This window comes from Delphinus delphis, chromosome 1 (genome assembly GCF_949987515.2).
Source record: "Delphinus delphis chromosome 1, mDelDel1.2, whole genome shotgun sequence".
Lineage (NCBI taxonomy): Eukaryota > Metazoa > Chordata > Mammalia > Artiodactyla > Delphinidae > Delphinus > Delphinus delphis.
Genome location: NC_082683.1, coordinates 142,067,905 through 142,089,616, shown reverse-complemented (window position 1 = coordinate 142,089,616; position 21,712 = coordinate 142,067,905). Strand labels below are relative to the sequence as shown.

Here is a 21,712-nt window from a genome sequence, read left to right as displayed (position 1 = left end):
TGGGTAGGGCACATATAATCAGTTGAAGGTCTTACGAACAAACACTGAGGTTTCCCGGAAAAGAAATTTAAGACTGAAGCATTACCTCTTGCCGGATTTTCCAGAACTACCCTGGGGATTTCAGATGGACTTTACAGCCCCCGTGGTTGTGTGAGTCAATTCCTTAAAATAAAATTTATATACACACGAATACATCTTATCTGTTCTGTTTCTCTGGAGAACCCTACTGATGCAGTGTCTTAGTCATGTAAAGTTGGGGAGAGGACTGCAGAAGGTGTGTGAGGGAAGATGACAGTAGCCAGGAGGACCAGGAATGAAAAAGAGAAGCCAGATCAGGAAGCATATTACCTGTGACCCAGAGAGTCTGAAAGGGTTTTAAGTCAGCATTCACATTTGAGAAAGGACATCCGATTATACTATTACTGAGAGCAGAAGTCGAGAAAAACATGTTTCAATTCCAGCAGGAAGGAATTCCTAATAAGGAGGACATTTTTAATAGGAGAAAGAAGGAGACAGCCAGGCTGAACCTATTCTGGAATTTAGAAAGTAATTTGGCATTTCAAATCGTAGACGGCCACAGCCTCGCGAAAGGTTTACAATGTTCTTTTTACAATCGACAGTCTTCCTGTTCTACCTTACCTCCTTCACGTCTATAGCTTTCGCTACGAAATTCTCCTGGTAAGTGGGGAAATACTCCAGTCTGACCGAGCAGCAGTTCTGGAAGATAAACTCACACAGCGGTAGAGGTGGGAGGGTGGAGGTCAGCAGGGGATTCCGCTGCGAAAGTGGGAAGGAAGAAAAGAGTTTACAAACCAGCTGAAGTTCCACTATATCATGTGTGCGGTGAGAAGACTCGCTCATTACAGCTGCAGCCCGTTCTCTGTGCGCTTTCTCTCCTTCCTCTGCGGGTTCGGTTCCCGCACCGGGGTCGCCAGGAGTTCAGCTGTCCCCACGCGGCCGTCTGCTAGTCTGGGCGGAGTCTGGTACCTGCCAAGCTGGGATCCTGATGCGGAGGTGTGTGGGGAGCGCCGAGTTCAGACTGAGGTCTGAGGTCTCGCACCCCGCTGCTTTACCGACCACATTCGCAACCTCTCTTCCCAGCAAAAGGGGTCTCGCCCTGGGACCGAATGGATTTTTCGTCCGTTCCCTTTGCCTCCCTAAATGTCTTCACCCTGGCTGCCGGTGCTTTCCCCATTCGTGCAACACTCTGCCCATCAGAGCTAGCTGCCTAGGTCGAGCACCCTTGGAGATGGGGTGGTGGTTGGTGGTGACTTGATAACCCTTATCCAAGCGCAGACTGGAAGAAATCAGCATCCTCATTACCGCCTCCACTGCAAGGGTTTCAGGTGTACGTCTCTGTACAACCCTGGGGCGGGGGGGGGGGGCGGTCGGAGGGAGGGCAGGATGCCCACGTGCTGGGGTCCAGGAACCCGCTCCCCAAAGCTCGGTCCCACACCCCCGCGACCCGACTTGGAAGGAGATGGGCTGGAGCCAATTGTGCCCGATAAAGTGAGTGAGGATCTAGGGAGGGGGCAGGGTTAGTGGAAGGGGCCGAAAGGAGAGACTGCAGGTGAATCCAATGGCTATGCCCCCAGGTGGGGAGGCGGCTTGAGGGGTAGTTTGGAAGAGGCGAGGGAGACGCAGGCGAGGGTTGGGCTCGCAGGAGGTGCGGCGAGGAGAGCCCAGGCGGTGAGACGGGGTGGGGTGTGGGAGGGGTGCGAAGGGGAGGGAGTTCCGAAAGGAGGGAAAGGAACTAGCGAGGGGCGAGAGGAGCGAGCCTGGAAGGGAGAGCGGCGGGGGGCGGCCGAGCTGCGGGCTGGAGGGCGCCGGGCGCGCGGAGACCGTGCCACCTCCACCCCACCTCCACCCCCGGGGCACGGAGGGCTCTGCCTGGGAGACGCACAAAGACATGCGAAGAGGGGCTGAGCGAGGCTCGCGCACAAAGACGCCGGGGCGCACTGCGGCTCGGGCTGCACCCACCACCCCCGCGCCGCGCAGCGCAGGGGCCCGGCCAGCGCGGAGCCCGGGGCGGAGAGCGCGGCGGCGGCGGCGGCTGCTGGCCGGCGCGGGACCCGGGTGGCCGGCGCTCTCCTGGTGACCCGGGCCCGGCCGCAGGCGCGCGCGGGGGCGGCGGCGCCCCAGCCCAACTTGGCCTCGGCCTCGCCCTCTGCCCGGCCCGCCGGTGTCCCCTCCTTCCCGCGATTCCGTTTCTTCTCACGCTCCCCCCACCCTCCCTCCCGCGTCCAGCCCCGCTCTCCCCACCTTGTAAAACAAAGCCGGGGAAAATGCCTGCCCATGCAGCTCGGAGCGCGCAGCCCGTCTCTGAATAAGAAGTGAGTACAATGGCGTGTTTGTAAAAGCTTCAAGTCCGTCTTTTTCAAAAAAAAAAAAAACCCAAAAAACAAAAACAAAAACAAAAAAACCCCAAAACATTGTGAATGCTGCATGCCTCATGCTTCCCAGCGCCTCGCGGGAGAGACCCGGCCATAGAGCAGGAGAAGGTGAGACCCCCAGGTACCCTCTTCCCCACCTCCCGCCGCGGGCTTTCAGCCCCAACCAGTCCGGGGAGGGCTGCAAAAGCCCCGCCGGCAGCAAGCGGACGTTTTCCACCTTCGTTTCCCGTCCAAGGTGTTGGGTCATAATCTGGGGTTGGAGGCAAATCTATCCCCGGTTCCTCTCCTGGCTGCTTCTCCCCACTCTCCCGCTGGTGCCTGGGGGTTTTGCATCTGCCTTGGGTATGGGTTTGGGACACTTGGGGGAGTTTCCGAAGGAGGAGGAGGGTCAGCTCTTGGGAGTAGCCGACGGGCAGGACGCATGGTGACCCTGGTCACACTTGTTGCCCGTTGCGTGGTGGTATAGGCAGTGGTGCTGAAAAAAGCTCATTTCTCCTGGTATTGAGTCGTCAGTTGTGCCCGGGAGCGAAGAAGACATACCTGGGTGAGGATGGGAGACCAGGATTAAGAGGACTCTGTGAGGTGCTGGGGGCAGAGAAGGGAGGTAGTGATGGTGCCGGGAGAGTGTGTGGAAAGGGTGAATCTTTGATTCCTTGTTCTAAGGAGCTTCTCTTCATGATCATACATCAAACGACGGGGAGATGGAAACCCAGAGGGTACCCCATATTAGACCGAGGGGAAAGGCTGTTGTTTTTTATTTTGGTATTTCACTAGTTTTCTGCCCATTCTTTCTGCCAAATATGTATTATATATATTTCTGCTAATTAAAAAATAAGGCAATAGCTTAAAAGAATTAAAATCCATCAGGGAATGTATTAACTTAATAACATACAGCCACAATCTTAAAAAAAAAAAAAACCTGTCCCCTTTCCCCCAAAGCATGTTATATCAATAATACCTTAGTTTAGCACTGCAGTCTAGGAGTAGGATTTGGGAGCATCAAGGTAAACAGTCTTGGTGTTTTCCAGTTCCGCAGACCAGAAACCAGTGATGTGAAAGATCAGAAATATGAGAGCACAGAGAACGCTTGGAAAGCTTCCTTCAGAGAGATAATATGGAGCTTCTATGTGATTTTCTGTTATTTTTATTCCAAAGATGGCTTAATTTTAGATTATGACCTTTATTTTTCACTGAGACTCACTAAGCAGCTTGCAGGTGGGGTGGAGTGGCTAGACAGCAGATGACAGTGATTTTAGCTGTTATCAACATTTCTGTTAAAATGTTTCAAAAAATTAAAACATTAAACATGTATCCAGTGCTGATTTTGGGTGAAGTTGCCTTTATGAATATCACGTGTGAAAGGCGTCTGCTAGTTTGTGGCTTTATTTGGAGCAGCTGACTGTATCAGGAGGAAAATGTGTACATACTTGTTATAGCAGGTTGAACCATTGGAAATTGCTGAAATGAGCTGTAGGTATGTGGAATCTCCGCTTGGAGACAGGGGTACAGTTAAGTCATCAGAGCTCCGACTTCTCCTCAAAGTCAGAACCATTCAGAGTTTTGCTGATTGAGGAGCCCTCTTATCTGTCATCATTATACAACACTGCTTACTTAGGTCTGGTGCTTCACGTAGCTTTGCTTGCAAAGCTTCTTTCCGATGGGGAACAGATGATTTATTTTATGAACTCCAGCTGTGGTAGTCCTACATTTAACTCACAGTGGTAGTCAAGAGGGCAAGGTATGTAGCCCTGTGAAAATCGACACTTCTTATTTTCGAGTAATTTCAGGTTCCTGTAGGGTATTCGGGTGCAATTTCATAGATTATTTCTTATATACTTACTTAAAAGTGTCTTTTAGATTAGGTTAGCATTTTATTAAACCTGTATTATATACACTAAAGTAATTTTACTTATATCTCTAACAATTATGTATGTTAAATTGATTATTATGGTTGAGTTTTTTAAAATCGCCCATCTTTCAGCCATTCTATTACCCCTTTTGGTTCAGTGTTGCCTTTCCAATTCTGTAGTAGATGGCTTATTTTCCCCTTAGCAAGTGGAAGTCTAGTATCTCTTGAATTTTCTAAAGGAAAGCCATTAATGATATTTTTGAACAGCTGAGATGGATAATAAATGGATTTAGAGTCACCTCAGAATATATGGGAATTTGTAAGAGAATACATAAATCCACTCTAATGGAGCAATTAGCTCTGTACAGAGCATGTAGGGTCTGAGGTGTGAGACAATGTTTTTAATTGTTTTTCTTGATAATTTCACTGTTGAAATGGAAGGAACTTGTCATCTCGGCTGCACCTATGATTGTGTGCCAGAATGGGTAGCAATACTTTTGTTTTTTTTAAAGATGTCCGAGATTGAATAACAAAATACAGACAGTGATTAATCATGAGCCCACTTTGGAGAACAGCAACAAGAAATGACTGAGCTACTGAGTGGTTTATTTGCCATCATGTTTTACCAGATAATTACTAACGTTCTACTTCGAGCAACAACGTTTGGATCGCAAATTCACTTGCAATACAATTCCTTTATTATAATGAATTTTTAAATAAAAATAGATAACGTTCTTTACACTGATGGCTTTTGGTATAGAGTGTTAAGTTCTTGAGAACAGGACTAATCCATTAGCCTTCTTTATGAGCCCTCAGATATCTAGCTGAGTACCATCAACTCTTAGGAGTTCTGCAAATGTGTTGACTAGCAGGTTGGACAGATACAAATTTTGAAATTAATTAGGAAGCCCTCAGGCATTCTTTTTTTTTTTAAAGGTTCTTAGTCCGCTTCCTGTTTTTTTCCGCCCATCGGAAACCCCAATAGCAGCAGAGAGCTAAGACCCAGCCCCTTTTCCTTGAACCCTTATATACTTCTGGTTTAGGCTCTGGAGCTTCCACCAGGAGAGCAAGTTCAGTCCACCTTTGCTGACCCCTGAAAGAAGCCGAGCCAGCCCCCTCTAACCTCCTTCAACCTAACCTCCATTCTCTATTGTTGGCAGTGGCGGCCCCTGACTTGCTGGATCCTAAAACTGCCGCTCAGAACTCTAAACCGAGGCTCTCGTTCTCCACGAAACCCACCGTGCTTGCTTCCCGGGTGGAGACTGACACGACCATTAATGTTATGAAATGGAAGACGGTCTCCACGATCTTCCTGGTGGTCGTCCTCTATCTGATCATCGGAGCCACAGTGTTCAAAGCGTTGGAGCAGCCTCACGAGATTTCCCAGAGGACCACCATTGTGATCCAGAAGCAGACGTTCATTTCCCAGCACGCCTGTGTCAATTCGACTGAGCTGGACGAACTCATCCAGGTAACTGGCACCCAGGAGTTGTTATTCCGTTTCCTCTGTGGGCAAAGACGAGTAAGACTAAGAGGCGATAACTTAGTACTAGGCCCTCCTATGTGCCTGTGGGGTCCTCTCCCACTTTTCTCCTTAGTGTAGACCTCTTGGCCACAGTTTCTTTTTCTCTTTATTGCACTCCCTCCCTCTTTTCTTCTTTCTGCCATCTTTTCTTCTTCTTTATTTCTCCCACTCCCTGCTGCTTCTCATCCTCTTCTGCTCTTGTGTTTCTCTGTTTCTGTCCTGTTGTCACCCTTCTTTCTTTTCCTTTGCCTTGTCTTAGAACTGCCAGTGGACAGTTCTGTTAACACAGGTTTACCTTGCTGGAGGCCCTCAGGGTTAGAGGACCACTGCCGACTGAGAAACTTTGCTGTGGCAAGTGAGGGGAAAATATAAGGCGGAAAAGCGCAGTAATCATGGCAATGGCTATTATAAGATAGAAAAGATGAGTTTGTGGTGGATACATCTCATGGCTAACAAGCCATAGCTCACTTCTTTAATCTAGCCAAAGCATAACTCTGATAACTGCCTTTTTTAGGTGTCTGGGGAGAAGTGATTAATCATTGCTTCTCTAGACCCCAGCTAAAAGCAATTTACTAGTAACACAGAAAAATGGAGTTTTTGAATAAAAACTAATTTAGTTTTAATTTAATAATACTGTTCTCTCTAAAGCAGAACAGTACCCTTACGGAAAAACATTATCAATCCCAGAATGATTTAAAAATTTCAGTTAGACTCCTTGGAGATGGCTATATTTTTGTTGTAGATTTCTTTTGTTTAAAACAAATCATTGGTCCAACCAAGAATCTTCGTCGAGAAGAAAGCCCTAGAATTTTCTTTCAAGGAGAGATCTGACTGGTGGAAACATTTTAATTGTACATATATTCATTTTCCTATAGAGCCTATTTTTCTTACCAGATTTATGTCAAATGGGATTGAAAACAATCTGTGAGCCATCAACTGAGCAGTTTCTTCCTCATCTTATGTTTGGTTTTACATCATTTGAGTGAGTTGGAATAGTCGATTGCGGGAAGAAATTATTATTGATTTTTATCCAGTTTCTTGTTCTACGACCTTTCCTCTTTTATTCCCTCTTGCCATGGATCCCCAAATGCTACCTCTGTCCTCCATAGCCCTCTCTATTTTTAGAATACACACGCAAGTTCTAGTTCAAGTCTTATTGAAAGCTATCAAAGCTAGTATTCTCTGATCCTCATTTAGCTCCTACCACATTCAGACACTTCTGCATCTCACCTATTTGACTTAAATTTTGGAAAGGTTCTTCAGATAATTAGATACTGAATTCCCTACTGTTTGTAGGTGATGGTGCCATTTTCAGTACTGACAGTGAACCTGCCAACTAATATCAGCAGTCCAGCCACCCCATTGTCTGTTCCTGCATGAGATCACTTCCACTTCACTCTTAATTTGTGCCCATCATCCTTAGAGGTACTAAAAATCTTTAAAGAATCCCACTTCCCTTGGGTTTTAGAAGAAGAGCTCTATGTTATTTTGGTGGAGGGAGCATGGAGTCGTGGTAAAAGCCTAACCTGTGGGATTCGATAGGGCGTTTTAAATTCCATTTGAGTACTTTCCTAGAGGTGTCATCTTGAACAAGTAATTTTCCTCTCTAAGCTTTAGGTCTAGCTAGAATGAGGGAAGAATACCTATCAAGTAAGGTTGCTGTAAGGAGTAAAGAGATAATCCATGGAAGGCATTTAGGTGCTCAAGACGTATTAGGTTTATTTGCTGTTGTTGTTATTTTTCCTTCTCTGCTTATCTCTTAATTGGGTGAAAGCATCTGATTCAGGTAATTGCATACTTACTTTCTCAAGTGAGGTTGTTTGTCTTGGGCAGGAAAAAAATGCTACATTGTTTTTGGAATGAACAAACGGAGCTCAATATATGACCTAATTATTTTTCTTTTTGCTCTACACAGGCAATCCATTTTAGCTTTATTAATATTCATTGCCTATTGAGTATCTTTGCTTCTTAAAAAATCTTAAGGATTTTGGTGCTTATTGGGTGTTTTTAAACACAGAGGTTTGCCTGTTATTTATTGTCATATCACTCACCTTTATAACCCTATGGTTTTAATAAATTATTTTTTTCTCTTTGAACATAATTTCTTCTTGTAAAAGAAATCTTTATAGTGGCATGGCTCCAGGGATCAAAGTCAGTGTCTAAATAGGGAGGAGAGCAAATGAGCCAGGAATCATATATTAGAATCACATTTCATTTGTATAGCTCTCATAAATTTCCAAGTGTTTTTCCCGTGTTTATTTTCCCTTTTAATCCTCCCTTAAAACCTCATGAGCGGGTATATTAGGCAGAAATATCGCAGCATTAAGGATTAGGAGGCTAAGAAACCGAATGATTTACCCCAGATAGTATCTTTAGGATGAGAGTTCAGGTCTTCAGAATCTTGGTCTGGCTTTATTCGTAGGAGTCTCCACTCTTCCAGGGCTTTCAGTGCTGAGGGGAAAACAGTTGGAGAAGTTAGAAGTTCAGCCCTCATGCTGGTGGAGAAGGAATTCTGGATTCCTTTTGTGAATAGTGGGCAAAGAGGAGGAAGTGGCTAGTCAGGCAGTAAGGCCAACGTCAGGTACAGTTAACCTAATCTGGCCTCCAGTTATTAATTACACCTCTGGGTGGGTGATGGTAACCTCATTCCATGCTGTGGTTGTATCACAGGGTAGCCTAGGCTTGGGGGCAGGGTGGGAGGGGTTGGGGGGGAGATTGGGAAATGGAGCGTTAAGGCACAGGAGAGCAACTTCCTTTTCTGCTATCGAGTCCCATCGTGTGTGTTCCATCTAAGTGCTGTTTGTTTTTTTAAAATATTTATTTGATTGTACCCGTCTTAGTTGCGGCATGCGGGATCTTTGTTGCGGCATGTGGGCTCTTAGTTGCAGCACACGGGATCTAGTTCCCTGACCAGGGATTGAACCCGGGCCCCCTGCTTTGGGAGCATGGAGTCTTAACCACTGGACCGCCAGGGAAGTCCCTAAGTGGTGTTTTTGACAAAGACCCTCTAAGGCAAGATTGAGGTGGTGGCAGAGATATCAAGACAAAGAGAACTTTTCTGGGATGAAATATTTTGAAAACTTTGACTTTTCAACTTCCATTACATTTGTTAGTGTGATGCCAGTACAGAAAAATATATGGAAACATTTTTAAGTTTCAAGAGTCATGAATACCATTAACAATAGCCAAATTTTAATGAGCGCTTACTATGTGCGAGGCACTATTTTAACCCTTTCCATGTATTAGCTCCTTTAATTCTCTTAAACAACCCTATGAGGTATGTGCCTTATTATCTATATTTAACTTAGGTGGAAACTGAGTCAGAGAGAGCTAATTTTCCAAGAGCTAATTTTCTAAAAGGTAGAGTGCACTGTTATTCAAAGCTAAATGGACAGACCCCAGAGCTTATGATTTTAGTTCCTATATTTACTGCCTCTAAAAAAGTTTAATAAACATTAAAGTTTGCTGACAAGTTCCCTAATATTCCGTATATTAGAGTGTAATAAATATCAAATTATAGTCCTCTGTACATCGTGATTTACATTATATAACATATCTCTCTCTCCATATATATGGAGAGTATATAACCTGGATTTTAATATTCTTTCTGGACAACACTTCCTGCTTTTATCCTGTTTGAATGTCATAAACCAGTAGAGGCATGGTTATGTTAGATATACCTGGTTTTAATCTAGTTATTTCCATGTTTGCTGAGTCAATTCTGAGATTAAAAAATGGGGCAAAAATCTATGATCTATACATTGCTAATGAAAACATCTTATGGGAGATTTGACTTTTGTTTTATTGTTTGAGCTCTACGCCCCTGTGAGGTAGGTGGGGAAGGTATTCTATCCACTTTTTGGGTGAAGAAACGGACACATTTCACAAGGTCATGTGGTGGCCTCAGGTCTAGATCTTTGGAGTCTTCCAGTTGAGGGGATTATATTCTCTGCACTGTTCCCTCTTCTCAATTTTGTTCTTACTGCTTCATTCAGTGACATTTATTGAGCACTTCCAGTGTGTTGACCTTTGTGCTGGGTATTGAGCCAAGTAAATTGATGGGGGAAAACATGGCTTCTCTTAAGGTACTCTCTCCTTCAGAGTCAATGGAGGAGACTGCTATAAACTTAGTTATAATAGAACTACTTGCAGATTGGAGCTGGGCTACTGAGGAAGAAATTAACCACCCAGTGAGAGTTGGGAAGACACAGAAGAGGAGGTGAAAGGGAAACTGGATTTTAAGTGTGGAATCAGTGCTCTCTGGAGGAAAAATTGGAATCAGTAGATGTTCTAGGCAGAGGGCATGACGTAACTGAATTGTCTGGGTGTGAGGGGCAGCGGCATGAGCGAGTCTAACAGAGTAGAGCAAGGTCTCTTATTCCACGGGAAGGAGGTGGGCTTTACCCTAGGCCTGCTCCCCTGCAGCTGAAATAGATGCGCCGTTGAGGGCATTGGTTGTATACCAGGGGATACTTGGAGCTACATGCCTTCCTAGAATGCCAATGAACTAGACTTTAAAAAAAAAAAAAAGAAAAACATTGTTTTATACTAATTCTATAAGCATTCATATATATTTATTGAATTCTTGTTGAATTCCCTGTGCGTTGTCGCAGGCACTGAAATACAGTAGAGGATAAAACACTTGAAAATTCTTGCCCTTGGCGAGCTTGCATTTTACTGGGGGAAGATGGTATGTTAGTGATAAGTCTCAGGAGAAAAATATAAAGTAGTGAAGAGGGGTGGGAAACGTTGGATGGTCTTGGTGGTTAATTTTAGATAACGTCACTGATAAGGTGACTTTTAAATGAAGGGCGTGAGGGAATTAGCCAAGGGGCAGTCTGGGGAATAACACGCAGCAGAGGGCCCAGCATGTCCCAAAGATGAGAGCATTCCTGGCCTGCAGAGGACAGCAAGGATGCTGGGAGGGCGTGGTAGAAGATGATGTCAGGCAGGTAATGTGGGCCAAGTCCTATAGGGCCTTGTAAGTGAGAATCAGGAGTTTGGCTTTTTAGAACAGATGAGTGTTCTATGCTGGCTTACGTTTCACCAGGATCACTCTGGCTGCTGAGTTCAGAATAGACTGCAGGAGGCCGCGGGCAGAAACAGAGGGAGCAGTTATGATGCTGTTGTAATAATCCTGGTGATGGATAAGGGGAGCTTGAAGTAAGGTTGTTGTAGAGAAAGTTGTGAGATATGGTCAGATTCTGGATATATCTTGGAAGGAGAGCCAATGAGACTTACTGACGGACAGGATGGGCAGGACAAAGGTGAGGAGTCAAAGATAACCCCAACATTTTTGTCCTAAGAAACTAAAAGAATACAGTTCCCATTTTTCTGAGATGAGGAGTGCAGGGGGACCTGGATTGGGGGTGATGTCAGGAGGTTAGTTTGGGGCACGAATCGTGTCCATTAGACGGGCTTCGATTATTGAAGAAGATTCACAGGACCCCACGTAGCAGTGCTTACAGATCTACAGTATAACGTAGGAACGTGGTGCAGTACAACAGCAGCACCCAAATAAGGATCTGCACCACAGGCAAGGGTCATATCGCAGCATGGGGTCTGGCGGCGCCGGGAGCCAGCTGGACTTGTCCTCCCTCTGTCAGGCCATGCCAGGCCATACTGCTCTCTTGGACCAAGAACCACCAGTGTGTGCACAGAACACTGCGGGCCAGGGAGACCAAAATGGCGTCTTGGCTGGAGTTTCTGATCCCCCGCTGGTCACACAGGCATTTTCTTGCTATACAACCAGCCTCAGTGGCAGAGCTTTCCAGGAGGCTCTCTGAGACCAGGTGCAAATCATCCATCACAATGTTATCCATGAATAACGCTGACAAGCTGGTGCTAACCTCCCTGAAGCCCCTCAGGTCATGGTTATAAAACAATACTCTTGATCAGAGTGTCTCATGCCTTTACTAAGGGACAGTGTTGTGTGGGTACTTTAGCCCAATGGCTCAGGCCAATTCCAGGCCAGCACAGTCAAGTTAAATTTGAGATGCCTGTGAGGACATCCAAGGGTAGAAGTTGAGTAGGATGCTGGAAATGTGAGTTTGGTCTTTGGGGGAGGGGTCAGGCTAAAGATATACTTTTGTTTTTTTTGAAATTTTAAAAAATTATTTATTTATTTATTTATGGCTGTGTTGTGTCTTCGCTTCTGTGCGAGGGGCTTTCCCTAGTTGCGGCGAGCGGGGGCCACTCTTCATCGCGATGCGCGGTCCTCACTGTCGCAGCCTCTCTTGTTGTGGAGCACAGGCTCCAGATGCGCAGGCTCAGTAGTTGTGGCACACGGGCCCAGTCGCTCTGCGGCATGTGGGATCTTCCCAGACCAGGGCTCGAACCCATGTCCCCTGCATTGGCAGGCAGACTCCCAACCACTGCGCCACCAGGGAAGCCCAAGATATACTTTTGGAAGTCATCATTATACAGAAAGCATTTAAAGTCAAGACGTTGGATGAAATCACCTGGAGAATGAGTGCAGGTTGAGATGAGCAGAGATTCTAGTATGACCCCAGGAGCACTTCAACATGTAGAGGTTGCTGAGGAACAGATCCAAAGTCTGCGTGAATGACTGATTTACAACCTAAGATGTCAAGGATGTTCCTCTTGTTTTAGCAAGCTGTATCACTCTATGCCCCCAGACCTCTTAAGGTTTCTTTTTTCTTTGCCTGTAGGAACCCTTTAAAAGAAACATTTAAAAAGTATGTCTCTAGGCATGGGAGCCACTGAAAGTGTTTGAATAGGGGAGCCCAATTATGTTTTGGATTATGGCTCTCTTAATGGCAGATGGGATGGTTTAGCATATGAAAAGCGTGCTTAGAACTGATTGTATATAGTGGTGAGTGATACTATCTGATTCTGTATACAATGGTTTGGTGGCTGTTATTCTAGTTCGTACAAGCATCGAGGTATATTAAATATTTGGCTTCACTTTTGGAAAGCGTATGTTCATCTTTGATCATTTTATTTATGGACACAAAATCATGTTGTCCAGAAAGCATCTAAAAGGGCTGTCTTTTCTTATCAGTGATTTTACTTTTCCTGTTCAATGAACTTGGACTTTAGATGAATTTAGATGGATGAATTTAGACTTTAGGAACCCGATTCTAACAAAAAAATTGCCTGAAAAATATTTAAACATCCCATAAAATACTTTACGTCCTTTGGGTTAATCTCTGGAAAAAGCATTTTTAGATGGTGTAATGTGTAAACTTCTAGTAGCTTGGATTATTTTAGCAGATTATCTAGGAGTCACTTAGAAGACTGGGCTTCAAGGGTAAGGATTTCTCAAGAGTGCTGTTTTCATAGTTAGAAGAGGGAGTTAGGTATCAAGGGAGATACAGAAGTCTTAAAAAAAACCTTGTCAGTTTCCAGTTTTCCTGGGACTCTCCCATTTGCTACTTTCTTAGTAGGATAACTTATGTTTGCCTCCCATCCCAGCCCCTATTTTCATGCTGCCTTGACTTTCAGAGTGAAAGAATGAAAAGGGAAACACTTTTTCTATGTGTAAGTACATCCAGTAACAATTGAGATAGTTTCATTCACTGTTTTCTAATTATACTTAGGTTTTTATTATAAAACATAAAAGTAGTTGTCAGAAAATGATTTTGTCTCCAAAGGATATATGAAACTTAACTAGTTAATATTGGTAAAAAAAAATAGTAAAATGCTATGTGAATATTATATATCAATAAAATATCACCCAAACTGATATGATTAAAAAGGAATATTATTTTAAAATAATGGCTAGGACACTATTTGATAGCTGGAATGGTTATTGCAGAGTGAGCAAAATTATTCTGCATATACATTGTAATACATTTAAAAATATTTTTTGGCTGACAATTTCTTTGGTCTAAACTTAAAATATGACTTAAATGTAAAGCTCAGTCAGATAGTATTAGAGTGAAGTTTGACTATTATAGATCTGTCCGTAGCAATTATGATGGTGGCTCTAAAATTCTTAGAGTTGTACATTCCATATTTTCATTTTATCATATATTTGAATACCGTTTTGCATGTTAAGGTATATTATTTAATTCACATATCCCCTGACATATATATATTAATTCACATTTGCAAAGTGAGGCACAGACAGATTAGGTGCCTTGCAGTTCAGAAAGAGACAAAATGGTACCTTGATTAGATTCTTCCTTGTGACTCCATCTCCAGGGCCTTTTGGTTAGATACTTACACAGGAATGTGTGTACCACAATGTCTAGTGGTAGTAAATACCCAATAAATATTTAGTTCAAGGCTATATCTCTTTAAAAAGTACTTATATGTGTATTCTATTTTGTTTGGTCAGGAAACAGAGTTTCTTCTTCATCATCCTCCTTTTGTAGATAAGGGAACTGAGGCACAGAATGTTTAACCCCAGGTCACTCAGCCTTTTTTGGCTTGAGATGCTGAAAGTGGCACAACGAGCATTAGAGTTGCAGAGCTGTCATCCAGGTGACTCTATAGCTCGTTTCCATTGTTCCAAAAGGCCTTTTTAGGAGTGACATTATTTTATTTTATTTTCTCCCTGGGATCCCCTTTAATCTAACCCCACAAACTAAATCAGATTTCTGACTTGTGCACCTAGGGTACACTTTCTTCATTTTAAGTTGCTGGTGCATCCATGCCGTAGAAGCAAAGAGCAGCAGCAGAAGATGCAGCAGGTCTGTAAATGTGAAGGCAAAATATATACTTGTGGAGAATGAAAGTACAATTATAAGGCCACAGGGAGCAACTAAAATATTATGCAGAAACGTGTGTGGTTGGGCATTAGTCATGCTGAAGCCTGAGCAGGTGAGGTCAGGGAAGGTGATTTAAAGCTGGAGGATTCTTACCTGAATGGAAGAGGTGGACAGGAGTGGAAAGAGGAAGAGCAGAGGGAAATAGTTATAAGAACACACCAAGTTAACATTCTATCTATAGGATTATAGCACTTTTACTCCTTTCTTGGTTTCTAACATTCACAAAGTATTAATAGTATCTTGTACAAAATCCAGGTGATACCAGAAGGTATCAAGAAGAAAGTAACATCTGAAATCCTTCCCTGCAGAGTTAGCCAAGACCTCTCTTTAGGCATTATACACAAATGGAATAGACCGAAGGGTGTGTGTGTGTGTTGGTGTATACACACACATATGCGTATGTCCCATGTGTGTACAGAATTGTTCTCACATGGGATCACAGATGCGTGCCATTTTGCCATCTCCATCTTTTGCTCACCATTGTGTAGGGTATGATTCAGGAATATTCCAAGTCTTCATGTTAGCTATTGTCTGAAGGGTTTTGACATAGAGGACCTGACACAGAGTACTAGCACTCCCCACATCCCTTGTGGTGGGGGATTTGGATTCCCTTATGGTCCTTTGGTCGAAAAGGTTCATTCTCTTAATAAGTGATGAATAGAGGAAGCCGAAGCATTGACTGAAGAGTTCAAGTATGGAGTATTGAAGAGTATAGAAGAATAGAACCTGTGGCATTGCAAAAGAGGAGAAGTACTCATCTACTTGTAGATCTTGTAGTAGTAGAACTGCTACATCCTGAAATGTTTTCATTTCAGGAAATAAATGATGGTTCCTTTCAGTCGTGCTATTGGGATCCTCCTATTTTGTTATTTATTAAGTATTCACATAGGTTAGGTAATATCCTTTTCAGTAAGGGAATGAGATGATGTTTTCTAACTTTTTCAGCTATTTCCCTGCCTTTCATTTTTATGAACGTTTGAATATCTTGGCTGAATGAAGAATAGTAGTTCATCTAGCTTAGTATTTCTTACTCTTAACTATCTAAGGAACATATGAAAACAGTGCCTCAGTTCCCTTAAAAAGGACAACTTTACCCAGTGCCTCATGACATTATGAAAAATCTGTCATGGATCTAATATTCATAAGCTTAATTTATCTAAACTGTTTGAATATAACCACATTTCACCTTGTACCTTCTCTTGAGATAAGCGTCTTACATTCTACTCAATAAAGTTTTTCTTTGCTCTTTTATAAAATTACATCCTTTAAGTTTTAAGCCATTTGCTTAGCGAATTTAGCAAACCAAGTCATGAAATTCCCGTCTACGGAGAGGGACACTGTCTTTTTTATCTTCATCCCCTACCGCATGTAGAATTCATTCTTCCTCACCTCTGTATGCTTTTGTAATCCGTGATATTGTGTGTCTTGGGTCTTTGCCTTTCTGGAAGTCTTGTATTTTCATCTCTTCCTTAGCACTTACAGTGTCTTCTTGATTATTTTACTTATCCTTTTTTGAACTGCTTTCTGCTCAGTTAACATTTTGAGAAGTGTCAATTAGAGCTGTGGGCAGTATTCCAGAAGAGGAGGAATCATAATGTAGCACAAGAGTGGCTTTCTGTTTTAATTCTTTCCTTGTCCTTCTCCTCGCCACCCCCCCCCTCCCGCCGCCCTGTTTTATTTCTATTACCACTCTGATGATGCCTAGTGTTTTGTATGTTGTTGTTGAATGATGTCCTCAGGCAAAGAATTGCAGTGACTTGAGGCTTCTTCTAGGCTACTGAAAACACTCTTTGAAGAGGGTAGCCTGGGTTATTTTCTCCCAAATCCATTAGTTTTCACTTGACAAAGATGAGCCTCGGTTCTCATTTGTGTGCCTCTTTACCCAGGCATGTGAGATTTTAAAACTTTAACTGAACATCAGGCATTTCACAGATCATGGTAGTATTTCCACACTTTGATATTTCCCTTTTTAGTGTAAAATTAAAACTGCAGAACAGATACTTAGATTTACATTTATCCCTTCAAATATATGTTTATTATACCTACATTTTTTAAACTATTAAAACCTTTTCTTTTAGACCTGTAACCAAACATACCCATTTTTTTTATTTTCCCATTTTTACAAAGAACATCTTTTCTCAGTCTTTAGTACATACTTTTCTTTTTGTGACTGCCTACATTTTGCTAATTAATTTTTCTCTATGTCCTTACGTACTCCCTTAATAATAGCTTTCGGATTGGCGAAGCATACTTTCTCTACGCAGTAGTGCTTTATTTTTACCCTGTGATTAGTTAACTTGCATATGTGTTCAGAAATATTCTTCATGTGCTTTCACTCTGTTTTGCTTTTAGTTTTTCTCAGAAAACTCCAGTTTATTTAGAACTTACTGTTACGTATAAGTGAGAGAGCTCCAATTCGTCTGTAATTAGTCCTCCGTTTATAGTAATGTTAAGTGAAAGTGCCAATATTTGCAGACTGTTAAAAGTATGTATTTTTTCAGGGGTACCTAAGGAATCAAAATTTACCAGAGGCTTATAGAAGTAAAATGCGTTCTCTGGTGATGTAGCATTTAAGGGAGCTTTCAGAAATAAGTAAAGCAATGAATGTGAGTACTGTGGAAAGGGAGAAGAATCTCAGTAGACACTGTTACATGGCCACATGGGTTGCAGTGATGCATATTTCAGGAAAAAGAATCTTTAATTCTTAAATTTTCCACTTTTAGGGTCCCAAAACAGTTTCTTGGCTGCTGTAAAGTCCCTTTTCTACAGTTATTGCATCTCTTCTTATTTTGCTAAAGCTCACTTAGAGGAGTATGGGGAGTCATCAGAAACTCGTAATTGCTAAAACAGGACATGTTCCTTTTGGGCAAATGAAAAGTTCTCCTTTCCTATCACTGTTATTCATATACTATAGAGGGTGATTTGAAAACATTTGATTTAAGTGACAGGTACAATAAAATGAACTCCACTCTCCTTGGACACGTGTGCGATCGGCACAAGAGTGAAACTGATGGTACCAGGGAAGCAGATTCTGAGATTTATGGGTGAAGAGACACTGGTTTGTGTCCATTTAGACGTTTTGGTGTTAACCCTGAGAGCAGAGGTACCTCACTTCTCCTCCATATTTGAAGGGGAGTCCTTAGGGAGGTTTTGTGTTAACCCAAGTCACCACCCCATGGGTCTGTGGTGCTGTGTGTTTCCAACAGAGTGATAGTGTGGTCAGGATTCACTAACAGATTTCCAAGGAAGGCAAGCCCAAATGGACTAGAAAGGAGAAACATCCTTATTAGATGGATTTAGGATTCTTATCTTTTATTTTGCAGGGGAAGTAAAGGAAAGGTCTTATTTTCCTTAAAATAGCCACGGAGATGCATACACATTATGTTCTTCAGTGGGCAGCATATTTTCACATAGCAGCATCTCAGATGATGGGGTCCCAGGTGTTTGTTGAGCAAAGAAGAAGCTAGTGAATATGGCAGAGGTCTTCTTAGCTTTGACTTTAAAGCTCGCTCTAGTGCTTGTGCTTTTTTCTGGTAAAGTAGAATTTACAATGTTAATTACCTACCAGTCTGTAAGGAAATTTAAATGTTGCTGGGTGCAGTTCTGAAGTTCCTGTTGCATGAGGGAGGGGTTAGTGAGGGTTTCTTTGAACACCTGTTTTTCCCTTGCTTCTCAGGAGGTAGGCAGGCTGCTGCTGTTTTCCACTTGTCCTAGTCCATGAACAAATCATCAAATGATTTATTCCCAGTTTTTATTAAATAGAATTTTATAAGACAAAATTACATTTTGATAAGTCAAAGTAACTTATCACTCGTACAGGAAAACAAAATTGATTTGCAGCATAGTTTTGTGAATCTGAACTTTTTTGGGCATTTGGACACACACTGGACATCCTGAGTTCTCTTTCTGCATCCTCACTCAGAAGCATTTTTGCATTCATCTATCACATTCAGGTAGCATATCAGCTGTTAGACAGACCTGAGGTCAGACTTACTCATCTAAAGGAAGAGGTAGTTAAAATGCACATTCATTCATTCTGCATGTAATGTTTTTTAAGAGGTGTAGTGTTTTTTTTTTTTTTGCGGTACGCGGGCCTCTCACTGTTGTGGCCTCTCCCGTTGCGGAGCACAGGCTCCGGACGCGCAGGCTCAGCGGCCATGGCTCACGGGCCTAGCCCGTCCGCGGCATGTGGGATCTTCCCAGACCGGGGCACGAACCCGTGTCCCCTGCATCGGCAGGCGGACTCTCAACCACTGCGCCACCAGGGAAGCCCAAGAGGTGTAGTTTTAAGCAAGGGGAGTCATCAACATAGAACTATACTGGCAGAGTCCCGCCCTCATGAAGCTTCTATCCTAGTGGGAAGTGACTAAAAAATAAACGAAGAAGTAGCTGAACAAGATAATTTCAGGAAGTACAAATGTTCTGAAGACTAAAGAATGACCCAGTGAGATGGAATGATGGGAGCAGGGCTCCTCTAGAAGGGCTGTGTTTTCTCTGAGCTGGTGACGTTGGGATGAGGTTTGAATGAGGGAGTCAGTCCTGTAGAGATCTTGGGAGGAAGCATTTGAGGAGGAGTAGGCAGCAAATGCAAAGGTGGGAGCATTCTTGGTGTGTCCGAGGGCCTATGCAAACACCAGTGTGGTTGGCCCATCATTCATGAGTTGAGGGAAATAGGCCAAAGCCTCATAGGTCTTCATTAGTGGTCTAGGTTTTACATGCAATGGAAATTGACAAATAGAAAGTTTAGAAAGAAACAAACATAATTATATCATAATTGTGCTAGGCAAATAAGGTGGCGACTTAGGGGGAGTAGAAAGATTAGTTGGAGAAATTTTAATGAAAGTTGATTTTGTGAAGAATTTTAAATAAGGGGGGACAAACAGTGTTTGGACTAGTAGGCTAGGAGCCCTTTAGGAAGACGTGCTCAAGGGCGATGATCCTGGAAATGTGTGTACTTTTGGGGAAGATATAAGGGAGAGGGGAGATGGCTGAGTGTTCTGAAGCTGATACTAGATATTCAACTTAATGTGTCTAAGATTCATTGAAAAGAAGATCGTTTTAATGAGCACAGATAATTGCTAGATGATTTGCATGGGCTCTGTGTGGCACAAGCCCTTTATTTTATTTTTATTTTATCAAAATACATTCTAGTATCCATTTTAGGATACAAGATGTATATTTTTTTACCTTTAAAAATTATTTTTTATTTAAAATCTTCCACAATAGTGGTATTTCTAGGCATGTTACAGCTTACATGTTACCGTAAATAACTGTGTAATTCGTTTTTCCTTGATAAATAACGATTTCCTTCTTTTTCTCTCTGGTTAACAAGTTCCAAAGCTTCATAGCAGTGTTCATTCCTGGAAGATGTTTTATCAGATAATGACATTTGGCTCTTGATTTGGGCAGGCCTGAAAGATCTATTACATGAGGCTAGTTTTAAATAAGTTGGCTTAATTAAAATTGTAAATAATCTTATTTTATGATAATGATATCATTCCTGAGACATATTTTTCATGGACAGCTATATGGTGCTATTATACAAAAATGATGCAAAAGTATTTTTTGATAGGACAAGACTTCCTGCTTTATTCTCTTTAGTCAGTACCTCATAGCCTTATTTCTTGATCCATAAAGAACTTGTGTGTATGTTTGTGTGTTTGTGTCTGTGTTTTATCCTCTGTGATCCTTTCCTTATGCAGGATTAAATTGTTTCAGATAGCCTTCTTGTTAGGGACCTAATGAGATTCCTTTCTTGAGGAAAAGAAAAAAATAAGTTAATCTCATATATAAACTGAACTGGGATATGTGTCTTTGAGTCTCAAAGAAAATGCAAAGAGCAAGCAAAAGTGGTAACTATATCTGAAAGTCAGGGAATTTCTGAAAAGTGTCAGCAAAATTTTATCATAATGTATTTTGTATTAATTGCATACAACATTTTAAGGAATAAACTAATTGAATTTGGAACTTGGAATCTACAGTGCCTAGTCAAACTCTGTCATTTTAGAGCTAAGAAAATAAAGAGTTCAGTAATTTTTCTAAGAGCCTGCTACCAGTTAGTAAAAGAACACTATTGGATCCGTGAGTTCTAGCTCCCTACTCTTTATCCCCCACCTCCCAATTTCTCCTTTTTCTTTCTCTTATAAATATAAGCATCTTTACAAGATCAGGGCTGCATTCTAACATTTTTAATTTTGTTGAAATAAGTAGTGCAGATATTTTGTTTTCTGTTCTCCGGAGCTACAGTCTGTATACAGTCTGTATACCCATATAGATGACTCAATATTTTGCATCTATCCATTGCTTGCTGCCTCTTACGGTGAATGAATGAATGGCTGGCTGGCTGGCTGGCTGGCTGGATGAATGAATGAAAAAAAAATCTCAGAATTTCAGGATTAGGGAGAATCCTTCTGAATCTTGAGAAAAATTAAAGTGAGTAGTGTCCTTTTGAAGGTTCTTGCCATCAAAATTGCCAGATAAAGTTATAAATGGATTTTTTAAAGGATTAATCCTTTTAATTAGGGGATGCTAAATCAAAATGAACTAGGAAGGAGAAGTGAGACAACTTAGAATTAAAAAAAAATTTATCTGGTAAATGAAAGAAAATTCCATGAATGTTTACATGTTAAGTGAATATTTATTGAATACCTATTATGTACCTGGCACTGTATGAGACTATGGTTTCTTTTTCTCTCAAAACTGTACTTTATAATACAGATTATTTTATATCCTAATTGTCTCACTTCACAATATATTATGAATCTATATCTATATCTTTAACTATAGATTTATGAAATCCTTTTTAATGGCTTTATAGTATGCCATTTTATGGATATACCATAGTCTTTTAAGACTATTCTCCTATGCCAGGGACTTAACCTTTTATTATTATTTTTTTATTGCGGTAAAAAGTGCATAGCATGAGATCTACCCTGTTAACAAATTCTTAGGTGTTAAGTGCAGTATTGTTAACGGTAAGCACAATGTTGTACAGCAGATCTCTTGAACTTTTGCATCTTGCATGACTGAGGCTCTATATCCACTGAGAAAGCAACTGCACTTCCCTGCCCCCACCCAAAGCCTGGTAACCACCATTCTACTTTCTGCTTCTGTTGAGTTTGACCACTTAGATACCACATGTAAATGGAATCATGAAGTATTTGACCTTCTGTGACTAGCTTATTTCACTTAGCATAATGTCCTCAAG

The 21,712-nt window shown here is 42.0% G+C and overlaps 1 protein-coding gene across 2 annotated transcripts in view; it reads left to right on the top strand.

The window, feature by feature from the left end:
* The window catches only part of KCNK2 (potassium two pore domain channel subfamily K member 2), a 164,356-nt gene that overhangs the window by 2,986 nt on the left and 139,658 nt on the right, over window positions 1-21,712 (top strand). The window contains exons 1-2 of one of the 2 annotated variants that reach the window (XM_059994815.1): window positions 1,809-2,333; window positions 5,403-5,713. In XM_059994815.1, coding sequence (XP_059850798.1) covers window position 2,333; window positions 5,403-5,713 — 312 coding nt within the window. In that variant the 5' untranslated portion in view covers window positions 1,809-2,332. Of the gene's footprint in view, window positions 1-1,808; window positions 2,334-5,402; window positions 5,714-21,712 lie in introns of those variants that run through there. The other variant, XM_059994806.1, reaches the window with a different exon arrangement.